Raw genomic sequence first — 20,401 nt, forward strand, 5'->3', positions numbered from 1 at the left:
ACTGTACATCCATAACCATTTTGAGACCTGAATTTTCACTTCATTGTAAGAAGATTTTTGTTACGGCAGGAGTGCACCGATTTTCATTACTCCTCACACCACATCTCAACTCTATGTTCATACACATATTACACTTTTTCCCCTTCTTTCATTCTTTCTTTTCTTCAAAAATCACATATGCACACATCCACTTCCAATGCACAAAGTGTTGGGCCATCTAAGACTTTGCAGCTGATATATTTTCATACATTAACAAATTTTTCTTTGGGGCATGTTTTCTTTCATCACTACTGAACACATCCCCACAACTTACGTTTCACCTTTCTCCCATTCTTTCCTGTTCTTCTTTCTCTCTTTCACATATCATCTAACCACATCCCTTGAACCATATACTGTTGTTACAGAAAAGAGCCAAATTGAGAATCGGCATCACAATCTTGGTTACTAGTAATGTGTCATTTATTACTTTTTACAGTCTGAAGAAGAGGACTTGATCAGTCAACTGATCCGGGTGTTGTGAGTTTGATGTGGCTAAAACTGGCACCATGCGGCTCAAGTGTTGTTGATGCAAGTTGATGATGGCTGCCTCATGCAATGGAACCAGCGTTGCTGGCAATACGGGGCCACATGTCTGCACATTCCTTGGCTACTGGACCTGTGATGGCAGAACCTGCCGAATACAAAACAATGGGGGGGGGGGGGAGGGGTCAGTACACTGAAAACATAGTGTGCAAAAGGCCATCTTCATCAATAGATATACCACTTTGCCAAATACTATACAGAGAGTGAATAGTCAGGAGAGCAATGGTTCAAGATTTCATTTTAAGTGAAAGATGAGGCACTCTCTTCAACGAGGTACAGCCCAGTTAACAGAGCATCTCATCTTTCACAGAATGCAAAATCTTGTTCCATTGCATGGATACAGCCCATATACAGTTCTGATATTGCTGCATTCACTTAACTGATAAGTATACTTGCAACTCTCACTATAATGAAGTCCTCGGGACCCTCAGTTTCCTTTCTTTTTATCAACATTTCATTATGGCTACAAAATTCTATTCGTTACATCAAAATTTTGTTATACCCAAACTGAACAAATACACAATGAAAAACATAGAGCGGATAATGTTGGGACCTGAATTTTTACTTTGGTGTAAGTGGAATTTCATTATAATCTGGTTTGTTATAATGGAAGTGCACTGTACAGACAGTAATAGCGGCACATTAATTTTTACTTGTAACGAGATTCATCATAATCATATTTGTTATAACAGGAGTGCACAGAATTTGATTTCACTCCCTTCTCAGAAAGCTGCTGCATTTAAAAACAAAGAAAGGTAATTGTATCACACACAGTATTTCTAATAAAATGAAGTTCAAATGAGTAAACCTCTAAAAGTTTAATATTTGGGTCAGTTTAAAAGCTCCAGAAACCTTTAAACTTATCATGACAAGTATCGGGCACTGACAAAGGGTTCATCTCGAAAGATGGAGTCCTTTCTATGGTTACATTCCTTCAATTTGACGATGTTTGACATGTTCAGTCTATGCACAAAATGACACTAAATCTTGTCAACATATTTGAGTTCTATCCGGTCATTAAGCTTCAATGTGTATGAATATCAAATTAAGGCTGATAAAAACAATCAAATGCTAGGGTCTGTGTGTCCATAATTGACAGCCACAGGACAACATCACAAGCCACAACTCTGGATTGACAGCACAGCCTCCCTTTACTGCAGGAGATCTCAATTTTTCTACACAATATAGAATAAGGATGCATATATTATTGTTGATCTCTGATCTTAAAATAAATATTTTTTTTTTCATAGTTCATTTGAATAACTGACCTTTCATTTCTCCTTTGTTGTTCACTATGACCCCTGCATTGTCTTCGAAGTAGAGCACTACGCCTTCTCTTCTTCTGATGGGTTTCCGTTGTCGAATGATGACAGCAGGCATGACTGAAACACAAGATTACCATGTCTGTATCATATTTTGTTCATGAAGCATTTTGTGGATGCACAAAACTTTGTACATGTGCATATACTCAGGTCAAATTACTCAACCCTTGTCAGGGGCCACGGAACACTTTTTAGGGTGGGGCAGCCCCAATTGGGGGGTGTCAAGGGTCAATATACAATACCCACAATTCCATCGCTCCTGTTTTATTTCATCTCCTGTTAACCTTGATAGACATAGCAGTGGGCAGCAAGGAGGGTCCTCCACAGAAAGGAGTCTTCCACACAACTCTCAACTCTTGTAGTGCCTCCTTCTCCATTGGAGAAATACAGAATAGCAAGAATTACATTCCACATACTAAGAATGTTGCAAGAGGATTGGTCCAGAGCTGATCACATGATGAAGCGTAGTTTTGCCCATCACATCACTTGGGAAGAAAAGTTCATTACACTCTATGTTGATAGTACCTTTTGTTTCGCTGATCTCCACACAGTCCACACAGTCCTAACGCAAGATGAGTACGCGCGAAATGAAAGTGCGTTGCACTGTGGACTATCATGTGACCTAGGTCACTTGACAGTACACAGTGCAATGCACTTTCACTTCGGTGCCGCGCGGTGAGCGCAGCAAATTCATTGTTTTGTCATCTACGTGCACACGTAGCCTAAGCCCTAAGGATACCTAAAGACAGTTAAAACGGTTTCAGATGTGGAATAAAATGGGAATATTTAGGACCCTAGATGTGGAATATAAAGCAAACAATCAACTTTTAGTTTCAGGCAATGAGACAAACTATCACTTCCTCGGCGATCTGAATGTGTACGCTATCATTCCTCAGCTGCGCTTCAGAAAGATAGCTACATCCAGATCACCTCGGAAGTGATAGTTTGTCCAATCAGCTTCACCAACATTGATTATTTGCTTACTATTGTGGTAACTTTGCCATCCAATGGTAACTACCATGGCAACAATACTCAACAGCCAATCAAAATCAAGAATTTCATGGAAGTTACCATTGGATGGCAATGTTACCCTACTAGTAACTTTTATGCAACGGGCCCCTGGTTGCTATACTATCGTCACAAACTACAACTAGAAATGTCGCTATGGCGACTGATGCCTCCGCCATAATGCATGATTCTCCCAATGGGTGTATAGTATAATGTCTTCACAATGTGTGATGACAGTTTCCCATAACTGGCAAAATACTGAAATGACAGGTTTGTCAGAAATATCTTGAATGTTCACTTTCCTTGAACTACGTTTGCTATAATTGTCTATTAAAGAGTGCAGGTACATGTATTTTTTTATTTATTTATTTATTTATTCAGTTTTCTTTACCCAGGGTAGCCCCATCAGTGGTTTAAACACTGTTATCCTAGGGGGCCCTGCAACAGAATGACAAAATATAACAGTTCAACAAACACAAAATAATAAATCAAGGACATTCCTTTTTACATCATAACATCAGCACAATATCAATATTCTATATAAATGAAAAAAATGTAAAGTTAATCGTTGACGACAATAATATAATTTGGGGAATTGAGGATTTTTACTTGACTTCTGACTGGCCCTTTTATAAGTTTATGCATTGAGTAATTTTCAAGGTATGAAGACAGAGTGTAATTACAGTATAAAATATATATATATATATATATATATATATATATATTGCATTTAAACCTGGCCTTGACCCTTAACCTTTGACCTTTGACCTTCTGGCAGGAAATTTCCAAGAGAACATTTTCACCTAATCTTTGACCTTTTGACCTTTGACCTTATGACATGAAACTCTCTCTGGAGAATTTTTATGCAGTAGTACATGTCTACACTAAGTTTCAAGAAAATACCTTTGGGCACTGCATGGATATGGGGGAAATAGCAACATTTTTAGCATTTGATCTTGACCTTTTGACCTTTGACCTCTTGCCAATGTCCCTAAAATCTACTCAACTAATTGCCCCATCATACATCATCCTTGGACCAAGTTTGGTGAAAGCTGCTTCATCCAGTTTTGAGTTATCACGTATAAAGATATATTTTAGGATTTGACCTTGATCTTTGACCTTTGACCTCTGTCCGATTTCACTCAAAAATTAATCAAGTAATTGTCCCACCATACATCATCCTTGGACAAAGTTTGGTGAAATTTGCTTGATCCAGTCTTGAGTTATCGCGTAAACAGATACAATTTCATGATTTGACCTTGACCTTTGATCTTTGGCCAATTTCACCCAAAATCTAATCAAGTAATTGCCCCATCATACTTTATACTTGGACCAAGTTTGGTAAAATTCCAGTCAATATTACTCAAGTTATCGCGTAAACGAATGCGGACGGACGTACGGACGTACGGACGTACGGACGTACAGACGTACGTACGGACGTACGTACGGACGGACGGACAACCCGAAAACATAATGCCTCCGGCACCACTTCGTGGCGGAGGCATAAAAATATCAACAGCACAATATACAAAACAGATACACTCATATGTGCTACTGTAAAAGCGGAAATTCTCGCAGTGTTGAAATTTTCTTGCATTTCACGCAACCGGAGACTTGCGCGAAAAATAAAAGCATGCGAATATCTTTGCTTGCTATATGTTGCAGGAGTGCATGTCTTATCTCCGCGGAATTAAAAACATGCAAAGCCAACCTTATTCGGCCGAGCGTGAACAATTACATGAACGAAATTATCCACCTTTACAGTATATGCCAGTCTTCATTACATCCCTCTTGCCTAGTTTTTCCTTCGGCACTTACATGTGTGTCAGAAAGGCTACAACTTGACATTTGGCACCTACAATGAACATCTGTTTGATACTAAAATGAACTGAGAAGTACAACCTTTGACCTTGAACAAATCACCTTTTGCCTCACAACCCAATAGTCTAATAGTTCATCCTTGTATGAACAGACAAAACAACCTCTGTCAAAATTACCTGAATTTCTTCTCAAGCTACAAAATTTCACTAACTTGTGATATTGACACAAATTGTCAGATAGTATAAAATTTCAAAACACAAAACTTGCTAAATTGGAAAAAAAAATGTACACAACTATATCAATATTACATGGCAAGAATGAATGCCATTACTGTACCAAATATATTACTTCATTCCATGGGACTCACCCTTTTTCCTGAGTTCTGGCTTGCCTTTCTTGACAGTTGCAACAACCATGTCCCCGAGACCAGCAGCAGGCAACCTGTTCAGCCTACCCTTGATGCCGCTGACAGCAATGATGTACAGGTTCTTGGCACCTACACAACCATAATCAAAGAAATATACACACATCATATTAGTGTGGTTTGAAGGACACCATGCTGGTACAGCACATGAACATAGCTTTAGTATGATTTGTGGTAGCAATAAGCATAGAAATTTTGCAGATTACAGCACTTGGAAAGATGGTATTTTAAGTATAACATATTGTAAGTAAAAGACATAAAAGATGCGAGATATTTGATATCTATCTAGGGTGTCATGATGGCATAACCCTTCTATTTTTTCACTCTTTGTTTCTCTTGAGAGGTATTGAGGGGTAGGAGGAAGGACGTGAAGAAAATTAACAATCCCAAATATATGACACTAGCACACATGGTTACCTTTTACGATCGAAACACAAATGGAGATTTATAATCACATCATTAGCACGCCTTATATTTACAATCAAGAGGGCAATATTAGGTCATTGCATAAGGTGTGAAATAGCTAAGCATTAGCAAACCGATACAAAACATTGGGATATCCTGTTATTTTTGCTAAACAAAATATTGGACTGATAAAACACCACGTTCTTTTGATTCTTTGGAATGCAGACAGCCAGACAGGACAACTTGTAACATAGTTCACCCTCACATTTGAAATAATCTGAGATAAATTTGTGATGTAATAGCAAATTATTACCTCCTCCAAGGAAAGAAGTTATGTTTTCATTGGTGTTTGTTTGTTTGTTTATCTGTGTGAAAAATAACTCAAAAAGTTGTGAACAGATTTGGATGAAACTTATGGGAAAGGTTGACAATGACAGGAGAAACAGATGATTAAATTTTTGTAAGAATTTTTTATCTTTTGGCAGGTAGGGCCAATGAACATGGGAGTTCAAGCTGCAAGTATTTGAGGTTTGCCTGCGCACACTTGAGTGCGTGCTCTGCTCGGGCAGGTGCTGCTCAGCTGGAAGCTGATGACGTTCAACAAAAGGATTCTATATTGGGAAATTGGGCTATTTTCACTTTCAATATGCATATGAGTGGAAATCACTGATCTAGATGGAAGAAGACCAGCGACAAAAATGATAAGCTGCCTGGAAGAGGTCAGCTCTCTCAGAGTGCTTTCTAGTTATTTTTATCATTGTTGTTATTAGTAGTAGTATTAGTATTACAGTTGAACCTCTCGTATCCAGACAAGTAGGGACCGGGGCTCATCCGGATAAGGGATTTGGCCGGATACGAGAGACTCAATGCTTTATACATGTACATATACATACACATGTGCTGACATAGCCCATTGTAGTACCACATGTAGTAATGTGTATACTGCAACCTTTTCATTGTTACACTCAGTAACAGACCCCAAAATAGAGGTTCGTGTTTGCAAGAATGAAATCCTTTTGTTTTATAAATTCTTGGGATTATTACCTAAGTAATTATTAAGAAATGTATCAAGTACATCTTGAAAATATCCAGTATGAGTCGACGAAACTACGCTTCAAAATTCAATCATCACGGCTCGGCAAAGTCGACTGTAGGTCGCCATTGTTAGATGGTCTCCCTCTCTCTCTCTCTTTGTGTGTGTACTGTGTGTGAACAATTTTTGAGTGTTCAATATCATTCGTTGCTCAGCCAATGACTCGAAACAATGCATGTCTATCTAGTCATATCGACGGCTGTGTATGGACCTATATGTGGCAATGCGATATGAGAGGATTCGAGCGCATAATCTGTCCATGTTCTTGCGATGATTTGGGGATGTTTGGGGATGTTAAAATGTCTGAAGGTAAGCAATTTGGAAGGAAATTTGATGTAATGTATGTTAATCATGTTGGATTATCTTGGAAGTAATATGTAATTCATGTGTGTTTGTGTAGGAGTTCTCAAGGAGTTGGGAATCCCCCTTTCCTCCCGTAATTATATTTAAAAAATATAAAAAAATCACGGCGAGATTGCGTCCGTATAATAGAGAGATCCGGATAAAGGGAGGCCGGATAAGAGAAGTTCAACTGTACCATTATTTTGTGAGAAGAGGGAGTGCTTTCTGGTAGGATTTTATTATTGTCCCTTTCACTCTAAAGAGTCTGAATAAGAGCAGATTCTATGTCAATGATACCTGTATTGTCTGCACAGTTGACGACCGCCCCCACTGGCAGACCCAGTGAGATACGGAACTTGGATCCAGACGAACCTCCACGTCCTGCAAGATGAACCAAAGACATTGTGAAAGAAACATGAACACACTGATTATGCTAACAATAAGTGAAACAGAAGTCGAGAATATACCCCCCAATGCGATGGTCTCAGCATTGTGCAAATTGCTTTTAATCCAACTCAGTTGTATTAAATTCAGTCATTTGATTCTGATACGAAATCCATCATTGTGAGAAAACGAGCAAGATAAGCCCTACAGAATGTAAGAAAAATAATGTGAGTCGGTGATGCTGGTGTGTGATGATGTCTTCTAAATTTAATAGCGTTTGTCATTCAGCACTAGATGGCGCTCTCGCACACATACATCCAGTGCCGTATATTAATTTAAGAGAGTCTGGCCAACTGCTAATTTGGACGCCATGTCGTTACCGTGCGTATTACGCGTCACAGGATTAGCGTGTACGCTCAGACGTAACAAAATAACAAAGCCAAATAAGGGGCAGTTAACAATGGGCATTGCGTATGAGCGCACTTCAGTAACGACATGGCGCCTGTAGATCACGGGACCAGCTTTTGACCAATCACAGGCTTCAAAACACGTAAGCCAAAAACCGAGTTGGCCAGACTCTCTTAATATATGGCACTGTATACATCGTTTTCTATGCACGCAGTGCTCAACTTCTGAGCCCATTCGCGACAATCGCTAGCTGTATCAGTTATGACAGTAGTGCACTGATATCATTCTTTCCAAAGTAATACGGCCGTATGGCAAACAACATGTTCAAATCACAAACCTGAACTGCTTTTGCCTTCCTGTACATGGGTTTGTGTCTGCTACCTAACGCTAGTAGCCCAAGGAGGATGATCTATTCAGCACGCCGTGTCGAAATTTCGCACAATTGTCGTGACCTTTGGTGTATTTTGTACTTACGTACACGACGTAATTATTGTGGTTAAACACCAAACAAGCGGCTGTATCACAGACTAGAATGATCGATTATCGTTATGTCGCTCTTCCACATAATCGATCATCCACCATGCTACACTGTGACACAGCCATCGATCGGCTTACTTTTGAGTCAAAATTAGCTACTTTTCTGCTGTAATTGCCTATCAATGAAATTTCATGAAACCATCAGATATGGTCCATCTTGACATTTCCGATAGCAACAATAAGTTTTCATTGACAAATTAAGGAAGGAAATGGTAGGGGTGCATGGTGTGCATTTCTACATGATTACCACAGACTTTAGGGGAAGTAGAAACCCTAAAGATAGAACTACATAGCCCGCAGCAGCCCGACCAGACCCAGTGCCCAGACAGCGCCAGCCCAGGGCGGTGTGTTATTATCACGCGTACGGTGAACCACAAACGTTACAGACAGTAGCAAAGACTAGGGCCTACTTTACAAAGTAATGTTAAACCATTGTAAACGGGCTCTCGACCGACCGAGTGCTTCAAACTTCAAAGACTGGGGTAAAATCTAACGTTAGCTGTCCACCATGACTTTGTTTCCTTTAGTTGTTCTGTGTAGTTTCTTATTCGCATTCGTGTGTGGATAACCATATGCCGGTACGAGAAACACTTGCATTTTGCTGGTTGTAGCGAAAGCACGTACACTGTACGTCTCTCATTCATTGGTACACTATACCGAGGCATAGTGTTTTCCCTACGTACGGCTATGCATGGATAATGTGCATGCCTAAGAAGAACATTATCATCAGACATCAACGTGCATAGATGTGCGTAGATGTGAAATAAGACATCCCGTAGCATATATTCTCGGACTGTAATCATAAACAGCCCCTTACACGATGTAAAAAGAATAAAGAGGTATCAATTTGTTATGTGCAACAACTTAATTAGTAATTGATTCAATTGATTTTAAGCGATTTTACTGAGGCTTCGAAAAGTTCTCGTACCTCGCTTCGACATTTTGGAAGAAAGAGACAGACGAAAGGGGGCGCTATATCTAGTAAACATCAGACACACGAAAATCCGGACGAGGATTCTCAAATCGATCCGGCGCGCCGGATACATAGTACGATACATATGCCGAGGAGCATGTATCGTAGGCCTATGTTTTCATTTTGAGAGCACTGAAAAGTTATTGAAAGCTAGATTAATACATAGGAAATGATAAAAGAAAAAAGAATGAACAATTCATGGTTTCATTATCAAGTGTAAACATATCTATACTGAGCTTTGATTGAAAAGTGCAGTGACGTATCAAGGGAAAACGGCGCCCTGGGCAAGCGCGAAAATTGCGCCCCAAATTTCTGAAAAAGTGTTCAACCCCAACCCCATCCCTGTAGGACTTAAAAAAAAAAGTCCACATGATATGCTTTTTCAAACACTTAAGAAGGGCCTTTTGAGGGCGATTTAAATGTAATAAATTTTGATAAATCTTGGCGAGCGAGCGCAGCGAGCGAGCCGAAAATTTTTGTATTAGTACGAGCGAGTAAGCCGAAATTTGTATATTTCTGTGTATAGGAAACGTTGCACTTATCTAATAGTTCGTTGTACTTGTAAATCATAATGCTGGCACAAACACTGTTATAATGGTGGCTTGCCCTGTATATAATTATGAAATAACAGATCATGCGACAATTGAATCCAAAAGCTTGCTAAAACTTACAAATCAGTCAGTGCGAGCATATTTTCTTTTTCCGTTTTTGGCGCCCCCAGGGAGTGGCGCCCGGGGCACGTGCCCCCTTGCCCCCCCCCCCCCCCCCCTTCCCCTGTGATTGTGTGGTGTGCCCTGGGTTCAGTTCCACGAATGCAAGTAACTGGGGCGGATGTACGGGGGAAGGGGGTTTAAGGGTTTTTAAATCCCCCCGCTCCGTTTTTGTTCTTTGTTTTGTTTTGGGTTTCAAAGGATTAAACCCCCGTTTGTTTGTTTGTTTTATTTGCTTTTTACTTGTCAGCCCATTTTGGGAGAGAAGTGGCAGCAAAAATGAAATAAAAAATGTAAAAGTATGAAAAACTTTTTTTTTTTTTACTTCCTTCCTTTTTTCACACTTTTTTTTTTGTTGCGACCTATCGTCATTTGGTCAATCCCCCTTAGCAAATAGTAGATACCGCCCCTGAGCAAAGCAATAGTTTTCATGGAGTTTGATTCTACGGGATTGGTTTTTCAACTGTGCAGTGTTTGAACATTAAATTGTACTGTTCTCCCTCTATCGATCTTTAGGGTATCGTGCATTTTTTGAAACACAAACTCGAAGGTTTCTAAGTTTTTGTTTTTTTCTGGAAGTTATCGTTATGTGAGAGTTATGTAGTATGTGAATGAGATCGTGAGTCTGTTGCTGTGTAGGCCCACTACAGTGCAATGTTGTGCTGACAAAGACCGCATGCACTTCTCGCAATCCGACATGGCCAAACCTTAATACCCCATGTCCATGCAAGGTAAGACAAATCTGTGTGCGGATCACGCTTTTGAGTTTTGGGTGCCGCTTATTTTCTTACTTTTTCTTTTATTCAGAATAGAAATATTTTGAAACAATGTTGTGTGACATTGCAAGTACTTCTAACGCTTTAGAATTCATTAAACACAGTAGGCCTATTATAATTATTTCAAGTAACTATTTCACTACTTTACGACTTCACTATTTAGGCCTACATTGCTTGTATACTTTGTATCGCCTCTTGTTCGATGAAATGAAATTTATTTTAATTAGAATTCACAACATTTCACTGGTACTGCATTTGCAACCGGGATTATCATATAGATTTTTATGTCTACACGCATTACTCAACGTCTACACATTCGAAATATAATGATACATATGCATGATATATAGAATAGCTGTAAAGTCTGCAATACTTGTACAATTTGGTTTTGCGTGAGATTTATCAATAAACTATGTATGTGTGTTTGTGTTGTACTATTTCCCTTTAAGGGAAAGCCGAAAAGGATAATTATTTTAATGATAGCCTTATGATGATAAACAAGCAAGCTTCATTTATGTGATATTTTCTCTGAAAAAAAAAAATCATGCCCTGCAAACATATAAATTCTCTTGATTTAGAGATAGATTGAGATTTTTCAGGAAGAATTTCTGGACAGTCATTTCAAATATAATGACATTTGCCAAAATTGTTCAAGAAGATCTCTCCCCCCGTCACACTCCCCCCCCCCACCTCTTTCTCCTCCCCTCCCTCTCTATTACTCTTGCACAATGTTTATTTAAGAAAGTGACTTGTTTTCACGATATAACATTAGCTGACTTTGTCAATCTGAATTGCTACGAAAGAGAGCAAAAAAGAACAAAGAAAACATCACATGATAATTATGATATATTTAGAGCAGTGCTAAAGCTTTGCACGGGGGGGGGGTCTACTCGCTTAGGGGTTCAAGGCTCTACGGTATTGTCTGACATCATTATCCTTATTAAAATTATTGTTTTCATTTAAATTGTTGCTTGTTTACATATCTATGCATTTGTTGTGTGTGTGTGTGTATGTGTTTGTGCGTGTGTGTGTGTGCGTGTGTGTGTGTGCGTGTGTGTGTGTGTGTGTGTGTCACTGTGTGTGCTTGTATTTAGTTTAAAGGGATGGTACAGTAATTGGTGGAGATGAGGATTGGGCTTTTAACTTTTTGGGAGATACCAAGAAAACACTTATGAAACAGTACAGAGCATACCATTTTAAGAGGAACTCAAAGTTTATTTGATGAAAATCGGGTTTGGAATGACTGAAACATCCAAAAACGAAGTAAAACAAAGCGATCATAAGGTGGGTCCCACACTCTTTATCAGAGTCGCTCTGTTTTGGATATCTCAGCCATTTCAAAACCTATTTTCATCAAATAAACGTTGAATTACTCATGGAATTACATGCTCTTTCATATTTCATAGGAGGTTTCTCATTATCTCTCCAAAAAAAAAAAAAGTTAGAAACCTAAAAATAGGTCTCAACCAAAATTATACAATTCGTTTAAATGGCAGCTGGAAAGAACCACTAAAAGTACTTCGTCAAGCGATAAACAGAAACAAAAACAAAAGACACGTATTTTTGTGACACGAATGAAAATATAATTTAGTGTGACAGCATCATTCAATCGGGCATTTATAGGATTCGTTGTTGCCAAGCAACTACGGCAGTATTTCCAATGAAAAACGTAACAGGGTTTGAAAAAATGTAGCTGACAGTCAAAAGATCTATGATAACACGAGTCATTTAGACTATATAACAGTGATTACTACTTTTTCGGAGAATCTGCTATTGTTGTCAGCTTCCGATGCGTATCTTGGTGGGTATAGTTTCAGATGAGAAGCATATTGAAACACAATACAGAGACATGCAGTCAGGTGTAGAGAGTATAGATTACGGCAAGTTTATTTATACATTTTATTATGCAAATCTATGGTGCTCATACAATATTCCTATAGAGTACTATATATATATCCCTACATCGAATCAAAATCTTTGCACTACGCTTGGCGTCAGTAGGGGAGACCGGGTCTAGTTGTTACAATTTTCACATTTTTAGGTCTGTACAAAAAACGAATAGAGGAATCGGCTTCATTTTTGCTTTGAGGATACCTTATTTCCTCCTTTAATTAAAAACAGTACAAACTTTGGAAGTCCAGATAATATAAACAAGATATTACGTAATCAATAAACACAAAATTTTGTAACAACTTTCCCCGATGTTGGGGTAAGTTGTTACAGCACATGGGGTACTTTGTTACACCGTAGAAAGTCAACTCAAATCGGGTAATGCAGATCTGACGTGTTAGGTAATTCTTAATATTAACCTGTCTGGGTGTGCATGTTAGCCTATGCTGGGGTGTATGAGTGTGTTGGGTGTGTGTGGGTGTGTGTGGGTGTGTGTGTGTGTGGGGGGGGGGAAGTTTGTGTGTGTGTGTGTGTGTGTGTGTGTGTGTGTATAACCATAAATTCAATTGAAAGTGCATTGGGGTAAGTTGTTACACCACTCGATTCTCCAGACGGGTCAAGTTGTTGTAACAATTTGACCCAGTGCGTTTTCAAAAACTTTTCACACGTGTGGCCAATAAACAATCAAACATCACGTGTTGCTATTTTCACCAAAAGACAGCCAAAACACGCTTCTTTCAACCACATACTCATCACTTACTGGAGAAGAATGGATTTGGTGTAATAAAGAAAAATCGAATTTTTCAAAATTTTACTCGGAGAGGTAAAAAAAAGTGTTTTTTGGACCTATCTTCTACATGTGACGTCCAGGCAACGCCAGATTTCGCATGCAGAGATCGTTGGCTATACGTTTTGATTTGATATTACTTGTAACGCCCTCTTTTGATCATACCTAGAGAAAATGACAGTGTAACAACTTGCCCGTGTAACAACTAGACCCGGTCTCCCCTACATAATTATTCAAAAAGAGCCACTAATCCCCCCCCCCCCCCCAGAAAAAAAAAAATCAGGCTTTCTGTAAAATTTTTGTCTGAATGTTCTTGACACTATAAAAAAGAAAAATCGATATCAAAGAGTGATAGGCTACATTCCCAGAAAAAGTGATCAAACTATTACTCTCAAACTTTGATTTAGCTCTAAGTCCATTATATACACAAAATGTTTGAAAAGAAAAAAAACCTGAATTCTTCAAGTGCAAAAATGTATAATATCTATATAGTGAAAGAACCTGAGTGTTGGCTGAATCGTGAGTCTGTGCTTTATGTAGCAGTATCATGATCAATAATCACAACAGCGAAATACTGAACATTCATGATCTATATAGGCCCATATCACAATATTCCGTGCTTTATACCAAGTAAGTGTAATGTCAGAGGCATTCATTGCCATGGTAACTGGTTCGAAACAACCTCACCTGGCACGGTGTCGCTAACCATGCTTGCACTTGGTTCCAAGCCAAGCTAACTTAGTATATACAGCGTGTCCCAGAAAAAACGAAACCGAGTTTCCTCTTAATTTTTTAGTATCAAAATCATAAATTTGTTTAAAACGTTTCTCCTCTTTCATTTGGTGTACAACACAAAGTTTATAATCCACGCATGACTGAGTTAGAACAATAGACAGTAGTGCTACTCAATTTTCATTTGCACGCGGAAATGGTGATTTTAAGTTAATTTTTCAGACTTTTACAATTATGTTTTCGAAAAACAAAGTTCATGACCCGAACATCCATAATTTCTTCTTTTATATGAGACCTTATTCTTCAAATATGAACAACGCATGGTCGGAAAACATTTGCATGAAAATATGATTAATTTCTACCGATTCCACGGATAGTCGAAAAACAATCATTCAGCTCTCCCGAATGGGCTCGTCTGCGCGATTGAATTCACACAAAACAACCGCAGTGGCTGTGCTACAGTGAATGCTGTTTGGGGCGGGGCATTACAGACAATGCTGTATTGGGACAGAATGCCTGTTGTTGTAATGTATTTTGAATAAACTGAGATTTAACTAATAATTAAAGACTACTATCGTGAGTATTTTCAGGCTGCATGGAGTCTAATGACTATGGAAAATCAATGCTACAATGATCCGAACATTTTGATAATATTCTTGTTAGTCTCATGCTTTTTTCAGTCTTTTCATTCCTCGCTACATTTCAAAGACAATCACGGTTCTTCCTTCATAACTGAAGGGGAAGGCGGGACGTTTGTTTGTTTGTTTGGTTTTTTTTTTTAAGGGAGGGAAAAACAGAGATGAGGTTCCCAACTTTTTATCACTAAACTTGCACTCTTAACAATTCAAAAGTACAAGTGCAGTATAGACAGTCCTTTTGAGCTTTTTGTGTGATTTGGTGTGTGTGTGTGTGTGTGTGTGTGTGTGTGTGTGTGTTTGCTTGTTTGTTTATTTATTTTTGCATGCAAGTTTTTCTTTTTTGGTTGTTGTTGTTGTTGTTTTGTTTTGTTTCGTGTGGGTTTTTTTTTTTTTTGTTGTTGATTTTTTTAGGCGGGTCACTCTCACTTCAATCATTTGGTTGCCACTACTTCATTCACTCACTTCAAGCAACATCTCGTACAAGTAATCAATCATAACACATTCAATGAAATCAAGCAAACCGGAAGATCGCACCAAGAATTTTTTCAAACCATTCGCTGATTAAGCATGAATTATGTTTGGAATTAAAAATGAAATAACTTGAACTAAATTGAGTTTCATCGTGCTTTTTTTTTTATTATTTCATGATCATAACACAAAAATAAACTGATTAAGCTTGTCAATGAGAGTTCAAGTTCATGCAACATGACCGCCGTCTCTTTCGAGGCATGTCTGCGCCCTCGACCTCATGGTTCTCACTGTGCGGCGAATCAATCCTCTGTCCTGTCGGAGAGCGTCCACCGCTTCGACGATTCTGGCCGTCAGATCCTCAAGGTCACGAGGAGGAGTGACGAAGACTTTTCCCTTGAGGAAGCCCCAGAGAAAGAAGTCGCAAGGGGTGAGGTCAGGACTCCGCGGAGGCCATTCGATGGGATGATTCATGGCGACGACTCTGTCTTGGAAGAGCTGATGCAATCTCTACCTCACGATCAGTTGACGGTGGGCGGGCGCCCCATCCTGTATCCACCACAAGCGACGAAAGGCGCCGTTTCCATCTCGTGCATGTTCCCTTTCAAGGCGAGGAACTATCTCTTCGTCGATCAGGTGCATGTAGGCTTCTCCGTGTAGATTGCCGTTGAAAAAAAAAGGACCTATCAGAGCCCCGTTGCCGCAGAGACCGCACCACATAGAAACTTTCTCTCGGCTTGCATTCCTTTCATAAATGAATGCAGGTGGATCATGGTGAGGTGCGTACTGGCGGACGTTGTGACTGCAGACGCGGCCATTCATGAAAAAGGAGGACTCGTCGCCGATCACGATATTTTCCAGAAATCGTTCGCCGTGATCAAGAAGCCATCTGGAATACTGTAGACGACGCGCACGGTCTCCAGGCCGGAGCTGATGCCGACACAGCATCCTGTAGGGGTACCATCTCATATCTTGCCGAACAATGCGATGGAACGAAGACCTTGATATCGCCAGCCCATTCCTCCTCATAGAAACTTGGGGGTTGTCTTCCATGGTACGTCTTACTGCAGCCACATTTTCTTCTGACCTGACAGTCCTTCTTCGACCAGATCGACCCTTGTTGAGATTGAGGCTTGTCCCTTCATGCTGATACTTTCTGATGTGTCTCCAAAGCGTTGACTTCGCAGGAACATCACGATTTGGAAATCGGTCATGGAAGGCTGCTGCAACTTGTTGCAGGCTCCCAGAACGAGACCACTCCGTTACAATGAACACTCTTTGCTCTGTGGTCAGCTGCATGGTCAGGCAAGCTCATGATCGTCTGTTTTTTCGACCCTATTTACAGTCAAACTGCTTCTATTGTTCTCTTTATGTCCCCCCCCCCCACACACACACGCACACGCATTTGTGTAAATTCATCGGAGCATGACGGCCATTGTTATGTGCGAAGTCGGGAAATCTTAATGGCTCCTTCTTTAATTATCCCTCTTTCAGCGTAGAATTAAAGCATATTTTCAAATTAAGATTTCTCTAGCATATGTGAACCTTTTTTTACGCACGAGCTGTCATATGATAGGAAAAATAATGAATATTAAAGTTATAACTGTCATTGTTGAAAAGGAATGGCGAAAAAGTACGAAATATTCGCACAAAGTTACAATTTCCTCGTGCAAATGAAAATTTACTAGTACTACTGTCTATTGTTCTAACTCAGTCATGCGTGGATTATAAACTTTGTGTTGTACACCAAATGAAAGAGGAGAAACGTATCTTTTCATTCATGTACATTTCATAAAGAAAATTTATGATTTTGATACTAGAAAATTAAGAGGAAACTCGGTTTCGTTTTTTCTGGGACACGCTGTATAGAAGAAAATACTGCAACATCACTTCGGTACGCTCTAAACCATCTCTATAGTAATTTTCTCAGTCTGTTCGAACGACGATGAGGAAGCACTCATTGCAGTGCCGGTGGCGTGCAGCTAAGACAGTAGTAGACTATCACTATTTTGCTTTATAAAAATGATGAAGCAGATCCTCATCACCGACACTGACTGACTGAGACTTGAGAGCGGTACACGTGACCATACATACAGGCATTATTTGCTTAACACACAATTTTGCTTGTGTCTTGTCATAAGTAAAATAATGATGGGCCATTAGCACTTTCACGTTGCGATGACGACAGGACGAGATGTCACTGTTTTATGTAAAAGTATAGGAAGTACATATCATAAAGAGAGACTTTGAGATGAGGGTCATTCATCAAACAACATCATTTTGTAAGGCAAATAACATACATAATTTCATTGGAGCATGAGCATGATTACCCACTATCGGTACAATGTATACCTTTGAAACAGTCCAAACACCCTCAGCTATAATAATGCCAGGACGTATACTGTTCCAAAAGGTATAGGGCCTACATTCATAAGGGTAACTCGTATGCCCTCTGATAAATGAGATGTGTATTGCTTGTAGGCACCTACATTATTTTATACTGCAATGTGAACAAAAAACTGTAAAACAGTAACTTACATTTTTTTATACGTTCTTTTTTGCATTATTCATTTGTGTGTGCTTTTGTGTGTGTGTCTGTGTCTGTGTATGTGTGTCTGAGCATGTGCATGTGTATTAGTTAAGTTGGATATTGAAACCTTACAGCGGGGATTATTAGGTATTATGAGATAGGACAAGGATAAGAGTGTTTGATATGGACAAAACGAGATAAAACAAACCCTGTTCACTGATGATATTTCTCGGTTTGTGAAAGATAAGTTCTCAATCAATAGAAAACAATATCTTTTAGACGAATTAGGGAAAGTTATTGGTCTCAAAAGAAAAAAAAAATCAAGAGAAAACAATTCCATGGATAACAATCATCTCATGAGGAGGAGGGTAGATCAGAAGTTATCTTGTTCTTGAATGAAGTTCAAAGACTCAAAATTTCAGGCACTTGTTTTTTCTTTGGATGTCAAAGGAAAGCAGAATTGCAAATATAAAGAGACACTGAGCAAGACAATATAAAGACTAGTAACAGTGGCGGATCCAGAGGGGGGCGCAACCGACGCACGCCCCCTTTAATTGTCGTTAAAAACAAAAGAAATAAAATGAATAAAATGAAATGAAACCCGGAAGTGGCACCAGAAATATTAGTTGCGCCCCCCCCCCCTTTACAGAATTCCTGGATCCGCCCCTGAGTAAGGTACATTAAAGATAAGGTGGTACAAAGAATAAGAGACTTAACGCTTATGGATAGGGAAATACATCTTGTGAAGAATTTTACGTCATATCACTTATAGCTGGTCCTTGTCATAACATTTTCACAAGAGGGGTGAATATCTGCTTTGATTTTTTTACTATGGAATAGCAAAGATTGCATAGAGAGAAAGCAGCATAATATCAAGACTATGAGTTTAACGATTTTAAATGACAAATTTTCTGACATTTGCCGAGGCAAAAATGTTTAAGAATTGGGTTAAATGTATGGAGATAGATAATATTATAGGGAGAAATATATATGTATTTTGATTTCAGTTGCGAAACAGAGTATGAGTTAACTGATGTTCGAACGTGACTTTGATTCATCTGCTTTGACGCATAAAGCGCCATCATTCCTACTTCAAAATAGTAAATGCTTTAGCCATTAGCAGATATTGAGAAATGCAGACATTAATCCAACGATGTTGAACAAGAGTATACAGATATGTGAGGGGAAGGAGGGCGGACACAAGGGTGGACTTGGCGGAAGACGGGATGGTGGAGGGGACAGGCAAGGTTATAGAGGTACAGGGTTAGGAGGGCAGCTATATAAGGAGAGTTGTGTGGGAGTATACTTGCTCGTTGAATTGCTTTCATTATTCTCTAACATTGCCTGATATTGTTTCATTTTATTCATTTTATCTGATTGTTATCAATCAAACAATAGAAACATGGGCTCTGATTACAAGTTACTTAATTTTCAGTTTAACTGTTTGAGAAATAGTATAGGCCCTAACTGAAAAGAAGTATCTTTGTCTGGTGTGACCACATAATGCAATTTCGTTACTGCATTGTGCACTGATAGTACTGGTTTGATTTACTGTCTTGCATGATATGTGTTTAAAATAAATTGAATATAAGTTGTTGAAAGAATGGTGTGTGTGTGTGTGGTGTGTGTGTGTGTGTGTGTGGTGCAATCTTCTCCTATATACGCTTTCAATTCAATTTCAATTTCAAATTGAATTGAAAGTGTATATATAGGAGAAGATTGAACCACACACATACACACACACACACACACACACTCACACATACATGATAGGATTAGTTAACCCTGTTTCGGATAATTATCATGATTCATTTTCAAATTTATAGCGTTTGTAGTATAATTTCATGAATATTTAGATACATGCAGATGTTAACAAAACTGATAAAGTTTCATAATCCAATAATATAGTCTTTTCAGTCACACACTGCTCTGCTGAGAGCCCGACTAATTAATAACTATACTAATATACTCATTGCATTTCTTTCTGAAGGAATATATTGCAATGAACGCAGTTCCTAAGTACGAGCACAGTTCTCATTTTCAACTCAGCAACTAAGTGAATTGATTGAGAATGATAAGCCTATAGTTGATTTTATCGTGACATAGTGACTTTCATATAAATACGTTAATAAGTTAAAAGTTTATAAAATAATTGATGTTGAAATTTACGCATAAAACAATTTCGGATATTGCATACATTACACTTTCAGCAGTAAGCAATTGTGACATAAATAACCACTCCTTTCACATATTGACTACGCGACACTGAAAACTTTTGTAGAAACGGAAGCTCTTCTTCAAAAGAATTTGCAAGTTCTAAGAAAGTTCGTCTGAGGGGGAAAGACACAGATAATAATATTGAATAGCGCGCATCGATGTTCAAGCTAAGACTCCGTTAACTCTTAAAAACTCTGTCGAAATCATTTCTAAAACAGCTTATCTAGCTACCCATATCAAGTGATTATATCAAGGCAAGCTGCGACAACTTTACTACAAGTTCACACGACCAATTACATCTCGGGTCCCCATGTTGATGCTCCGCGGCTCATCCGGTATCGGTCGACACTTTGG

At 38.9% G+C, this 20,401-nt stretch overlaps 1 protein-coding gene across 1 annotated transcript; it reads right to left on the reverse strand.

Moving 5' to 3' along the window:
* Positions 1-441: 441 nt before the first annotated feature.
* LOC139730937 (large ribosomal subunit protein uL14) lies at positions 442-9,275 on the reverse strand. The gene is made up of 5 exons (XM_071641820.1): positions 9,255-9,275; positions 7,295-7,378; positions 5,101-5,229; positions 1,851-1,964; positions 442-670 (listed from the first exon to the last, which is right to left on the reverse strand). The coding sequence occupies exons 1-5, from the start codon at positions 9,265-9,267 to the stop codon at positions 588-590; spliced, it is 423 nt and encodes a 140-aa protein (XP_071497921.1). The 5' UTR covers positions 9,268-9,275; the 3' UTR covers positions 442-587.
* Between the last annotated feature and the right edge of the window lie 11,126 nt (positions 9,276-20,401).

The sequence above is a fragment of the Diadema antillarum genome, unplaced genomic scaffold (genome assembly GCF_040938485.1).
Source record: "Diadema antillarum isolate AM-2024a unplaced genomic scaffold, OU_Dant_1.0 seq00000345_RagTag, whole genome shotgun sequence".
NCBI classification, from domain to species: domain Eukaryota; kingdom Metazoa; phylum Echinodermata; class Echinoidea; order Diadematoida; family Diadematidae; genus Diadema; species Diadema antillarum.